Genomic DNA, 14077 nt, shown 5'->3' on the forward strand with positions numbered 1-14077 from the left:
CTCAGCTCCAGGAGTAAACCTTCCATACCAAAGAAAAACGAACATCAATGCTTGTCATGTGGTAAGATGAATGTTGTTTTGGTGGCACAGTTTGTTGTGCCAGTGCTAAACATTTGCATTAAAGAAATCAATATTCCAAGTGAGGTGCTGCATGCAACATTGCTACCTCTGGGTAGAGATAGACACTGCACATATTTAAAGAATGATCTTTCACTGTGCACTATATGCATGAATATTTAGATTTTATTTTGTCTAGGCATAATAGAATTTGGTACAACAAAAATAAAGGATCAAACACATTATAAAATATATTTTTTTTAAATCCTAATATTGAGGAGACATTTTCATTTTCACATCAGAGACAAGTGCCCTAAAAACCAGCCTAACCTGGAACTGCCATACTGTTCCATTCAGAATTAAACTTAGACAAAAATAATAAAAGCTTTTAAAAGTATTTAAAGCCAACCAACCCTTAAACTGTTACAACAGTAAGGGGGATCGTGGTGTTCATTCAAATTGCTGAGCAATTTTATGTTGCAACCATATTCCCTATGTTACTGACAAATTATATAATCAATAAAGTGACAAATTAGTCTGGACTGCAGACATCATGGGCAAGTTACACTATAATGTCCGCTGCCCTACGAATAGGCAATTGCTTGCATTCAAGATGGTGAACTCTCAGATCCTATGTGAAAATTAAAACTTGATGTTGACAAAATTGGGACTGTAACAAACATCTGATCAGCATTGAGGTATAGCATTAGAAAGGCACATTATCTCTCGCTACAGAAAGGAAGACCTGCATTTTTGTAGCACTTTTCACAACCTCGGGGCCTCCCACAGCTACACTACTGATCCAACGTGGTAAACAAGAGTAGATATTTCGCTAGAAACTAACACACACACATGCTTACAGCTGCAATTATGACTGGTAATACGATGGATAACAAAAGTGGCCTCTCTGACCAGCAGATGGTACACCAGTGTATCCTACAGAACACTTGCAAAGACAGAAGGGAAATCACCACTTCCTTGACTTTAAAAGGGATCCCAAATCCCACGCATACATTTGTTTAGACAAATGAACAACCCTTGCAACTCAAGAACACCCATCTGACTATTTTAGTCTGCTCCAATTTTCTAGCCCAAGATACAGGGAAGCTACAAATTACAACCTGAATCACAAGGTAAAATATAAAAAATCCAGAAATAAATGTGTCAAACATTATCCGTTTAATTGAAAGTCATCTAAAATCTCTTTAAATAAAATTGTTAATATGAAAAGCAAAGACTACAGCTCCAGTACTTACCTGCTGTAATCTTATTCACATAACCTTAACCAGGCAAAAATATTATAACCACTGATAGTGGCTATTAATGACCAATTATAAGCCATCTCCCATGCTCTGCAAGGATCCAAAACAGAATATATTTGTCCATCAAAAATAGACTAGCCTGTTTGCATAGCAAGGATTCATTCTGTTGCATTCACTCCTTGATTTATATTTAGTTTTTATAGTCAAGATGCAATGAAACTGGAAGCACAAGTTTTAGTCATTGTTACATAATGATTCAAATGAACACGCTCAATGTGCTACACAGGTCAGCTGGCTACAACATAAAATACAAATGCAAGGCATTCGCCAAATTCATTCATGATTTTCTGTTCATTTTCCTTTCTTTGAAATCTACGACATATAATTCAGTTTAATCTGCAAAGCATTTCACAACGGTTGTGTTGGTTCTTTTTTCAGGGCCCCGAGAAAGGGCCATATCAAGTCCAGAAGAACCCTTCAAATCCAGCATACACACACAATCAGACGTAAAGTGCAATGTTTTTTTTAGTGTTGGGCAACATCATGCTGCCCGGAAGGAAGCAGCACGCAGATAATTTCTCCCAACCATTTTAATGTCAAATGGCGATTGAGACCCACCCATGTTAAGTTTGTTAATATATACTTTTGGAGGGGGGGAAAAAAGACTTCCAGCTTCTCAGATGTAAACAAAATGAAACGTCCAATTTGGTCCCACTGGCAAAACAAAAAATGACATGCTGTTTTGAAAAGTGATGACAATTACTCCTTCTGCAACTACCCCTCAATCCAACTTGGATATCAATTTCTGTCAACCAATGTCGCATTAATAAGACTGGAAACAAGGGCAGTCTCACAAACAATCGACGGATGTTTTCCAACATGAGACGCAACCATTTGCATGGATCCTATTTGATCCACTAGTTCAAAAGAAAAGGACCAAGGCATCCATGTCATGATGGCAAACAGGCTATCATGAGTTGCCGACTTACCAACTCGGTGTTGACCAAAAGGGACTTGATGGTTTGCTGCTGTCCATCCATCTGCTGTGCTGCTTTGACTGTCTAATCATGGCAGCCTTGTGCCTCAATTCCAACTGACAAGTGCCAAAAGAAAACGGCACTTGTGCCCGGATTGCATTTCAAATTCATGAGGCTCTTAAGTCCTTCAAGATCTTTTAAGTTTCATTAAGAAATCAATCATTGTCCATATCATATGATCCATATTATAGCATTTGCTCAGCCATCATTATTCAAATAATGAAAGGCTAGGCCATATCTGAGAATAGTCAATCCCTTACAAACCATAGACAATCAACACTTTGGAAATTGTTACAAGATTAGACATAAATACCAAGCAGTATTTAAACTAATTTCAATTGACTGGGAAGTGTGGAGCTTTAAAAAGGTGTAATGGACAAATTGAAATATGTTTGAATTACAGTTTGGATAAACTAGCAAAGATGTCCGGCTTGTGATGCTGACATCATTCGTCAGGATCAGATTAAATCCAGCCATGAGAAGCATTTTCACAACCTACTCGTTCGTCGTAGTCCATTTGTTGCACTTACCATGGTGGCTGTCCTGCTCTCCACAGCCTTTATGAAGAACACTGCAATCAGAAAGGCTAACCTTTGATAAATACACAGTAACACTATAAAGTTACACAGTGACTAACCCTTGCCCTTGCACAATTGGCACCACAAATGCTATGAGCAGCACTCTGACATCACAAAATGTTGCAGTATAAAGGGGAATAGTTGTAAACTCATAGCCTGATCTAATCTGGCATAATGAGGGATTATAGCGGTTTATCTAGAGAAGTCAGAAATGAGTGGCAGCTTCAGGCATGAGTTTTCGTCATTGAGACCAGGACACAATTAATGCAATCAAACAGCAATATTTCATCAGCTTTGTACACCAGAAAAATCCCTCATTCTTTGTATAATAAATAAAAGACAATGTCAACCATCATGGAATGAAGCCTTCAGTTTACAGGACCACGATCTTCCAAGGCTCAAGTACGATCTTGAAGCCAATCCACTCTTCTCAGGAACTGGGTGGTTCAATGGTCATCTCATCAAAGTAACCGCAGATGTGAAACTTGTTGAGATATTGCAGGAGAAGAAAAGTAGCTCAATTTTTTTCAATTGATGTCATCATATATACTAGATGAGGGTGGAGCAGGTGTTTTCAGTTTCTTCTTCTTACTGATGCTCATGCCAGGAGCACTAGGAAGTCCTAGGTGAGGCTTCTTTTTTTTGCTCTTCTTGGAATCAGAATTGTTGGTACCTTCACAGGCAGCAAGAAAAAAACTTGTTAGCAATGTGTTTGTTTCACCAGACACATGGTAATTTTTTACATTTTCACACTCAAAACTAACAAACCATCTATTATGCAAAACGCAGAGTGCTGGAGGAAAGCGGGTCGGGCAGCATCTGTGGAGGGAATGGACAGCCGATGTTTCAGGTCAGGACCCTTCGTCATACCAATGTAATGGGTCTGTCACAGCAGTCCTGCTTGTAGATTTTGGGAAGGAGATTGAAATGGGTATTGGAGAAACTATAAGGTTGGAGGTTGTGACATTAATGACACGTCTACAGTGAAAAGTTTTGTTTTGCATGCTATCCAAACAGATCAGATATACAATAAGTAACCACAATCAGGTCAAACTCAAGTACAATGGATCACATCCCTCAGCATGTCAAAATCCTACTAGCACAAGAGGAGAAAACAGAAAAGAAATGTAGTAATGCCAGCCTTACTAATGGGAAAACTAACATCTTAAATAATGCTCCAAAGTGAGCACCTCTAAAGGATGCTTATCTAGTTTGTTGGTGTTAGTTTAACCAGTCCATACCACCAACCTTTAGTACGAAAAAGAGCACTCACTTGCTTTGGAAGATGCTGAGTCAGAAGGTGAGATATCTGAAGTGCCATCCCATTGTAGTCGACTCATAAAGCTCTGACTCTCTAAGGCATCGTAACTCTCATTCTCTACAGTTACTTCAGATTCCGGAAGGGATCTGAAATGAAGCATAAGACACTCTGAACACACAGCCCTGTTGTAAATGTCATTTAGGCCAAGCCATCCACAATAATGGAGCATCTGGAGAGATTTATCCGCTGATTGATTAATGCAGGAACACAAGCTTTGCTTCCTTCTTTGGAACAGCCTGTGCTGCTGCATTGAGAATGCAGAACCAGCAGGGCTTGGAGCTACTTCACTTAAACAAATCAGCTTCTGAATAAGAGAAAAGGCCATCGGAATCAATGAATCATGGAGTCATAAAACATGGAAACAGGACCTTCAGCCCACATTGCCTGCTCTGACCATTAACCATTTACACTAATCCCCATATTACTATCAACTCCCCCTAGTGTTTACCGTTCACCTATATACAAGAGGAAATTTAAAGTGGACAATAATTTACCAATCAGGTCTTTGGTATGTGGGAGGAAACTAGAGCACCAGCTGCACATGTGCTACCCAACAAACCTGCCCTTGTAATATTTCCAGTGTCATTTTTAAATGCCCTTCTTCCATTAATCCAGAATATTCTCTCTGAACAAACATCTCATTAATCCACTTTTGCTGTAATGGCTTTTCCATCAGAGCAATAGCTTATTTCACAACCCCATTATCCTTATTTAATCACACTATAGCATTAGGACATTCTCTTCATCAGAGGAACTTGATCCAGAATAAGAACTGCAAGAAGAAACTGCATAATGCAAGCGATTTTCACAAAGTATCAGTGCTCATGTATACAAGCACTTCAGAAAGCCTTCGACAAGGTCCCACATAGGAGATTAGTGGGCAAAATTAGGGCACATGGTATTGGGGGTAGGGTACTGACATGGATAGAAAATTGGTTGACAGACAGAAAGCAAAGAGTGGGGATAAATGGGGCCCTTTCGGAATGGCAGGCAGTGACCAGTGGGGTACCGCAAGGTTCGGTGCTGGGACCCCAGCTATTTACAATATACATTAATGACTTAGACGAAGGGATTAAAAGTACCATTAGCAAATTTGCAGATGATACTAAGCTGGGGGGTAGTGTGAATTGTGAGGAAGATGCAATAAGGCTGCAGGGTGACTTGGACAGGTTGTGTGAGTGGGCGGATACATGGCAGATGCAGTTTAATGTAGATAAGTGTGAGGTTATTCACTTTGGAAGTAAGAATAGAAAGGCAGATTATTATCTGAATGGTGTCAAGTTAGGAGGAGGGGGAGTTCAACGAGATCTGGGTGTCCTAGTGCATCAGTCAATGAAAGGAAGCATGCAGGTACAGCAAGCAGTGAAGAAAGCCAATGGAATGTTGGCCTTCGTAACAAGAGGAGTTGAGTATAGGAGCAAAGAGGTCCTTCTACAGTTGTACCGGGCCCTGGTGAGACCGCACCTGGAGTACTGTGTGCAGTTTTGGTCTCCAAATTTGAGGAAGGATATTCTTGCTATGGAGGGCGTGCAGCGTAGGTTCACTAGGTTAATTCCCGGAATGGCGGGACTGTCGTATGTTGAAAGGCTGGAGCGATTGGGCTTGTATACACTGGAATTTAGAAGGATGAGGGGGGATCTTATTGAAACATATAAGATAATTAGGGGATTGGACACATTAGAGGCAGGAAACATGTTCCCAATGTTGGGGGAGTCCAGAACAAGGGGCCACAGTTTAAGAATAAGGGGTAGGCCATTTAGAACGGAGATGAGGAAGAACTTTTTCAGTCAGAGAGTGGTGAAGGTGTGGAATTCTCTGCCTCAGAAGGCAGTGGAGGCCAGTTCGTTGGATGCTTTCAAGAGAGAGCTGGATAGAGCTCTTAAGGATAGCGGAGTGAGGGGGTATGGGGAGAAGGCAGGAACGGGGTACTGATTGAGAGTGATCAGCCATGATCGCATTGAATGGCAGTGCTGGCTCGAAGGGCTGAATGGCCTACTCCTGCACCTATTGTCTATTGTCTATTGATATGCTGCCCAATGTATATAATATGGTGTAGGAAAGAACTGCAGATCAAAGATAGACACAAAATGCTGGAGCAACTCGGTGGCACAGGCAACATGGAGCATTTTGTGTCTATAATACAGTGCCCTTGTATATAATATATAATATGCCCGTCTCAATGCACAAGTATCTCAAATTATTCTCTTTTAACAGTTAAAAATTCTGGTGAGCCAATCAACATTTGTTCACTGTTTGCTGGTGGGCAGAAAGGAGATTATTATTTAGAGTACTGCAACGTTAAAGCTGCAGAAAGTGTGGTGTCACATATACAAATAAATTAGTTTATACAGTAAACCCTAGTTATAATGGACCATGGAGGGGGCAGGGGACAGGAATGGTGTCCGTTATTGTTGTTTGCCCATTATAACTGAGAAAGGTACTATCATTGTATGTAATATAATCAAATGGCTGCAGTTGCTGGCTAACACAAAAAAGTGCTGAACTAACTCAACAGGTCAGACAGCATCTCAGAACATGGGTAGGTGATGTTCCGTGTTGGGACCCTTCTTCAGTTTCTCAGTCTGGGACTGGGCGAGTTGACATCCACAGCCAGTTGGTGGCCGGGGAGAGGTGAGGATAGGCTGGAGTGCAGGGAGGGGTTGGCGGTGGCGGTAGGCATGGCGGGGGGCACCGGCGGTTGGTGTGGCGGTGGCAGGCACGATATGGGAACGGTCGGGACATGGAGCAGGCAGACCTGGGAGCAGCCATGACAGTGGCAGCCAGCACTGCGAACGTTGTGCAGGCAGCCACGGGATAGGTCCGTCCGCTATAACCAAAACCAGCTATGAAGAGGTCCGTTAAAACAAGCGATATTATATTATGGTGCCACGTCTGAGCAACTCTCTTTAATTGAGAATTAAGACATCGGAGGGGCGGATTTACAGTGTATGAAATCATGAGGGGGACTAGATAAGGTGAATACAAAGAATCTTTTACCCAGGGTAGGAGACAAAAAAAAAGAGAACATCTGTTTAAGGTGAGAGGGGAAAGATTGAAAAGGAACCAGAGGGGCAACGTTTTCACTCAGAGGGTGGTGAATGAGCTGCCAGAGGACTTAGTTGAGGCAGGTATTATAACAACATTTAAAAGACACTTGGCCAGGTACATGAATAGGTAAGGTTTTGAGGGATATGAACCGAACATTGACAAATGGAGGAGCTTGGATGGGCCATCTCAGTCGGTATGCACGCATTGGGCCAAAGGGCCTGCTTCCATGACATCCCTGAAAGAAGCCGCTCAAGAAGTATTCATAGGAACGGCATTATCAAATTCCATTGTGGTTTCACTGTTACCATATCAATTCCACCACCTCACACAATTGGACTTACACTGAAGATCCCAGGAGGTAGACGCGTACAGATCGCCGCTGCTCATCTGTGTGCTGAGGACACCGCAATGACCTAAAACAACCAATAATCAAGTTGTAGTTAAATAGGAACAGAACAAGTACTGCACACATACATCCAAGATAGACACAAGAGTATTACTCCCATGGAGCAACTTTGCGGCTCAGGCAGCATCTCTGGAGAAAAGGAGTAGGTGACACATGCATCTTTCTACCAGTTCACTTCTGACTGTCCACAGGAGCTGCTCCATCAGATAAGCTCAACACATGCATCGTCACACTCACAGCACAGTTAGAGGCAAAAGGACACAGAGTGCTGGAGTAACTCAGCAGGTCAGGCAGCATCTCTGGAGAACATAGGTAGGTGATGTTTCAGAGTGCTGGAGTAACTCAACGGGTCAGGCAGCATCTCTGGAGAACATGGATAGGTGATGTTTCACAGAGTGCTGGAGTAATTCAGCGGGTCAGGCAGCATCGCCGAAGAACATGGATAGGTGATGTTTCTCTTCTTTGGACTCAAACAGAGGCATTTCAATCCAACATGTCCATGTTGTTGTTTACATTCTGTTTTTTCTGCGTGCATAATAATCAATATTGCGCTTTGATAATTTTTCATCTAATTTAATAATGATTTAATCAATTGACCTATTACAAAAGTGCTGTTTGCTCCTCAAAATATGCATTAAGACTTCTGAGACTCCAACATATAAAAAAGTGACCGAGTATTTATTACATAAATTACTATTCTACAAAGAAACGCATGTTAATAGCTTCACCCATGAATGATACATTACAGAGGTCTTTCCAACCTGTAGTTTGGTTTCTAAGTTTTACTTTCCTGCTCTTTTCCACACAACATCATGACTCTCTCTCTTCAAGCATTTTCTATTTGATGATTATAGCCTCAGCTTCTTCTATCCTTTGAGCCAATACACTCACAATAATAGCCCACTGCTATTTTATTCCATGTCACATAGAGACATGGAATCATACAACGTAGAAACAGGCCCTTCGGCTTAACTTGCCCACAATGGCCAACACGCCCAACCTTAAACATTGCAATAGGACCTGCCTCAACCATCTCCTCCGCCACTTCAATTTTTCTGCTGAAAGCATTTCCACAACATCAACCAGCAAGTTTCAGGATTCAGACTCAGCAAAAATAAAACTATTATACATTTCTGAGCAAGGATGGTATGTGATTAGGAAGCAAACCACAGGTATTGGAATTCCGATGCATCATCAGCCCTTATTCTTCCTGCTGTGGAATTGTTAAGGGGAAGAACAATGGGCCATTTTGTAGATGGGACACACTCAGGTAGTGGATGGGCTGTCAATCAAGCCAGGTAATTTCTCTTGAATAGTGTTGAGTTTCTGCAGTTGGAACTGCACTCACTAAGATATTGTTCGCTGTGCCGTCACCCTCCTGACCTTGCCTTCCATGTGGTGGAAGACATTGTGGTGCCTGGAGGTGTGTTACTCCTTGCAGGATACTCATTCTTGAGCCACAGTATTTATGTGGCTTGTCCACTTGAATTTCTGGTCAATAGCGACCCCCAGGATATTGACAGTGGGTGGTGGACTCACTGATAACAATGCTCCTCAATATCAAGAATTGGTGCTTAGATTCCCTTTTATCTCCTTCCTAGTACTTTTCTGGCATTAATGTTACCTTTACTTGCATGGCATTGTTAAACCAGAAAAAGACACAAAGTGCTGAAGTAACTCAACAGATTAGGCAACACCACTGGAGAAGATGGATAGGTGACATTTTGGGTCAAAATCCTTCTTCAGTCACCTATCCATGTTCTTCAGAGAAGCTATCTGACCCACTATGTTACTCCAGCACTTTGTGACTTTTTTTGTAAACCAGCATCTGCAGTTCCTTGTATCCACACTGTTAAGCCAGAGTGTGGGTTCCTTGTTCTCCAGAGATGCTGCCTGTCCTGCTGAGTTACTCCAGTACTTTGTGTCCATCTTCATTGTATCTACATTGTTAAGCCAGAGTGTGGCAGATTCTTGGTAAGCAAGAGAGTGAATAATTACTGTGGACAAATGATAATATGGAATCAAGTTTACAATCGGGCCGGTCATTATCTTATTAGATAGCCACACAAGCCAACTTTTGCTACAAAGTCGTATGTATGTCTGTTTGCCATTGATTACCCAATGCTTGCATGTTGTATATGTTTCTTGCTGCATGGAGACAAGTGCTCCTTCATTTGCTGCAATGCTGCAGATGGAATTGAACACTAGCAACCATCCATATCTTTAACCTTATGATGGAAATTCATAGATGAAGCAAATGAAGATGACTGGACCTAGTACACTCTCCTGGTATAATTGCAACAACAATTTATTTTTGCAAAATATAACCAAGTCACTGGAATTTATCGCCTTGATTTCTATTGACCAAGATTGTGATGAGGTTTGTAACCATATTGCCTTGCAAAACACAGATAGGTTATGATTATTTGGGAGTACTTGCCATTTAACTGAACTATTGATGACGCATTCCATCAGTTTCTTTATAACTGAGAGAAATGCCTGATTAGATGTGTCCCGATTTTGGTGAACATGACAAACTTGAGCAATTTTCTACATTGTGAGGTAAATCCCAATGCTAGAACTCTACCATCAGTCGGAAGAAAGGTTCTGACCCAAAACATTGTCTGTTCATTCGCTCCACAGATGCTGTCTGACCCACTGAATTCTTTCAGAACCGTATTTTGTTCAGGCTGCTTTGATTGTGAACTCAAGCCAACCTAAGCAAGTATTTCTAGCTCTGCTGGGGTGCTGTCAATCATGATCCAGCATAGGTTCCCAAGTCCCAAAGTGTCCCACACACTAAGTACAATACCATCTATTGGCTATTATCGCACCTGCAAAGTCAGGACCCCATATTCTTTCAAGTTCAGAGTCTGACATTTATCAAGATTTCACATATTTCAGGTATTCCTCCCTTTCTGTGACTTTTAACACTTATTAATCGGCACTGCAATAAAGAACGTTCCCACCATCACTTCTAAAGGTTCTTGCGTTTTTTTCCAACGTGCCTGCAGATTTACTCCTCAGCTCCACCTTGTTTCTGCACTTATCCAGGGTTCATGCCTTAATCTTTGACGGGGGGGGGGGGGGGGGGGATTTTCAAGTCACAGTTAAAAGTGGTTACTTAAGTGCTATAAGGTATCCATGACTGGTGCAGGACAAGTTATTTTGCAGGATTCTTACCTTGTACACATTTTCTTGGTGTGCTCCGAGATGACACCACATTGCTGAAAAAGAGGAGGCGGATTTACTGAGAAACACCCATGGAATCTGACCAAAAGCAGACATAAAACTGGACAATGGGCAAATCAACAGCATAAGGAAAAGCCACTCACTGAACATTGTTACAAGCAAATAAATAAAACAGGAGCAGGAGTGAAATTTATCTTCACTGAAATTTAAGAGTACTTCAGTTCTCCAAGATCTTTCACACCTCACAATTGGTTAACACTAACCGTTGTCAGCAAAGAGCGCAATTCTTCAGGACCCAGGTTTTCATAGTTGATGCCAGAATTATTGTTGTACTGTGCCACAGAGAGCAGAAACGTATTATTACACACTGGGAGACTTAATTCGGGTTTTAACATGACATTTACGTCACAAGACCCACACCATCAGCTGCCCAAGTTCACTTCCATCTCTGCTAAAAGATTACTTAGATTCATCTCATTTCCCAGCCTGTAGGTTACAGCCCACAAAGTGCTCAAAATGTTAGGATAATCAAAAGATCATGCTTACATGATCAAATGTTAACATGTGTTAATCATTAAGAGAAAATGTTTATACATTTTGGTTTCACCATATTTAAATTACAGCTGTGTTTATACATAGTCCCCCCATTTCAGGACACCATAATGTTTGGGACACATGGCCTCACGGGTTTTTCTAATTGCTCAAGTGTGTTTAAATGCCGCTTAATGCAGGTGTAAGAGAGCTCTCAGCACCTAGTCTTTCCATCACCTTTGGAAACGTTTATTGCTGTTTCTCAACATGAGGACCAAAGTTGTGCCAATGAAAGTCAAAGAAGCCATTATGAGACTGAGAAACAAGAATAAAACTGTTAAGAGACATCAGCCAAACCTTAGGCGTATCAAAATCAACTGTTTGGAACATCATTAAGAAGAGAGCACTGGTGAGTTTACTAATCGCAAAGGGACTGGCAGGCCAAGGAAGACCTCCACAGCTGATGACAGAAGAATCACCAAAGTGATAAAGTGCAGGACCCCAGGACCAGCTCACCCATGTGGTGAATTAAGTATTTGTATGAACTGTTATGAGCAGTCAACTCATTCAATACAAAAAAGGGCCAATACGTGTCAGACTTGGAGTGCATTGATGAGATGAAGCAGTCCCATCGGAGGAGAATGGAAAGAAATGAAAAAAAAGATCCTGGAATCAGGATTTAATTCCTCATTAAATTCTGGAACAGTGAAAATCTAGGAACAATACCAAGAAAGGAGGCATATTGAATTTGGGATTCAGACGACGTGGGGCATCTCAGTTCAGTGTCTGCAATTATACAGCAATAATTTTGTGCTCCTGTTGTTGAATTTTTAAAAAACCTCCCAATCCCACATGGTAATATCATTGGTCATTGGCAAGCAGAATCTCCTGAAATACAACTACCAATAACATCAGAAAGTGCAGCCTTGTCAAATGTCGACATTGGAACTTCTACCCAAGTGTCCACCGAGCTGTTTTTGCTTAATTAGAGCTAAAATGGAGCATTAATAAAATTTAGCAGCTGTTTATATTGATAAGCCAATCAGCTCATAGAACATTTCTGCTCTTGCACATATTTAGATCAAGCTACTCACATTATATATAAACAATACTAAAGTGTGCTTTATTACCTTATATGGATCAGAATTTCCACTGAGCTCCCCTGCAAAAAGACACCAAAGGTAATTTGATCAAATTAGTTTCATGCACATCAAGATTCTATCATGATAAAGAAGGGATGCTTCATTCAGATTAGAAAATATTTTTTGATTTCACAAAATATTTAATAACAAAATGGTCTCTCATCTTTTGCCATTTCCTCTCAATTTTCACAAGAGTCAGCAGTTGTTCAGTGCATTTTCCATGTGGCTGGGTATTTATTATGTATGAACCTATGGAGTGAGTGTTAGAAGCTTATACAACACTGACAGAGCTGGATCTTGCTATCATTCACATCCATACACAGGCACATCCACAAAACTCAATCAAAAACCAGCAATCAAGAAAAGGAAACAAGGCCAAATTTTTACATCAAGCCGGCAATTCAACATTCCTGCCACCCTACTGAGATCAAACTAATGAGCATTTGCCACACTGAAACTAATATAATGAATTTTAAAAACACTTTTAGGGAAGTGATTTGTCATGAGTATAACTTGATAATTCATTAGGTAAATTTATTGGAATACGGTACCTAGGAACATGCTGCCTTCCAGCAATGGTACAATTGTGTCATAAAGCCAAAACTGATTGTTTGTTGTATAGTCTGCATTCTACTCCTTAAATACTGACATTTATCCTCCTCTGCTGAATACTTTCTAAAATTTCTATGTGAATTTTGTGCTTTTCAAATTGGACTCACTGTGCATAGAACAGTTTTTTTTGTACCAGTGACAAAGAATTAGAACACCGTCACCTTACATTCTTTAAAATTGAAGTGACAAGTCAGCCAAATTTTTCAAATATTTAACATTTAGTTCAAACAAAAGAAATGTATACATTAATTAAACAATCTTAGCAACTGCAGTACTAGAAATTTAATGGGATGCATGGTTTCCTCCTCCACTCTCATAATTCTATGATTTTGTTAGCATTTTACAGGTTGTCCTCCCGATCTGAATACATTACCGCCAACCAACCCTGTCCCCCAAAACAGTCTCCCTTTCGGATGGAGCTTCACTGGCTTGATACATTAACTCTGTTTCTTTCACCACAGGTGACGCCTGACCTGCTGAGTTTTTCCAGAGCGTTCTATTTCACCACCTACCACAAGTTGCTTTGAAACTCAAGATATTAGTTGGCTCCAGTGTGGCTGGGATTCTAGCATGGCACTGGTAATATCTGCTTTGACAAGTTAATCAAAGAATTTGTTGATAAGAGCTTTGTCTGCTGGCTGATTTGTACAGTATTAAATTGGTATCAATGGAGAAAAAAAATCTTACCTCAAGTCTATAATCAAGAATTGATAAAATTAAGTTATTTGGATGTACTTGAAGCAAGGTTTTCTCTAATCAACAAACTTCATTGCTATTGCATGTGTCATCTGTTAATCTGATGGCTTTATGGTTTATTTACTTGGAGTTTCAGCCAAGAGCTCACCTGCAAATGGGTATTCATCAACTAAATCTGAAGAAAGGACAGAATAT

General features: G+C 40.7%; 1 protein-coding gene across 5 annotated transcripts in view; it reads right to left on the reverse strand.

Annotated features, from left to right (window-relative positions):
- Nucleotides 1-1219: 1219 nt before the first annotated feature.
- Nucleotides 1220-14077, reverse strand: part of atxn7l3a (ataxin 7 like 3a) — a 40634-nt gene continuing 27776 nt past the window's right edge. For 3 of the 5 annotated variants that reach the window (XM_078424900.1, XM_078424896.1, XM_078424897.1), the window contains 7 exons: nucleotides 14031-14057; nucleotides 12563-12594; nucleotides 11165-11233; nucleotides 10893-10936; nucleotides 7645-7716; nucleotides 4208-4341; nucleotides 1220-3607 (listed from right to left, as the gene is read on the reverse strand). In XM_078424900.1, coding sequence (XP_078281026.1) covers nucleotides 3462-3607; nucleotides 4208-4341; nucleotides 7645-7716; nucleotides 10893-10936; nucleotides 11165-11233; nucleotides 12563-12594; nucleotides 14031-14057 — 524 coding nt within the window. In that variant the 3' untranslated portion in view covers nucleotides 1220-3461. The remainder of the gene's footprint in view (nucleotides 3608-4207; nucleotides 4342-7644; nucleotides 7717-10892; nucleotides 10937-11164; nucleotides 11234-12562; nucleotides 12595-14030; nucleotides 14058-14077) is intronic. The other 2 variants (XM_078424901.1, XM_078424898.1) reach the window with 1 other exon arrangement.

This window comes from Rhinoraja longicauda, chromosome 29, assembly GCF_053455715.1.
Source record: "Rhinoraja longicauda isolate Sanriku21f chromosome 29, sRhiLon1.1, whole genome shotgun sequence".
Taxonomy (NCBI): domain Eukaryota; kingdom Metazoa; phylum Chordata; class Chondrichthyes; order Rajiformes; family Arhynchobatidae; genus Rhinoraja; species Rhinoraja longicauda.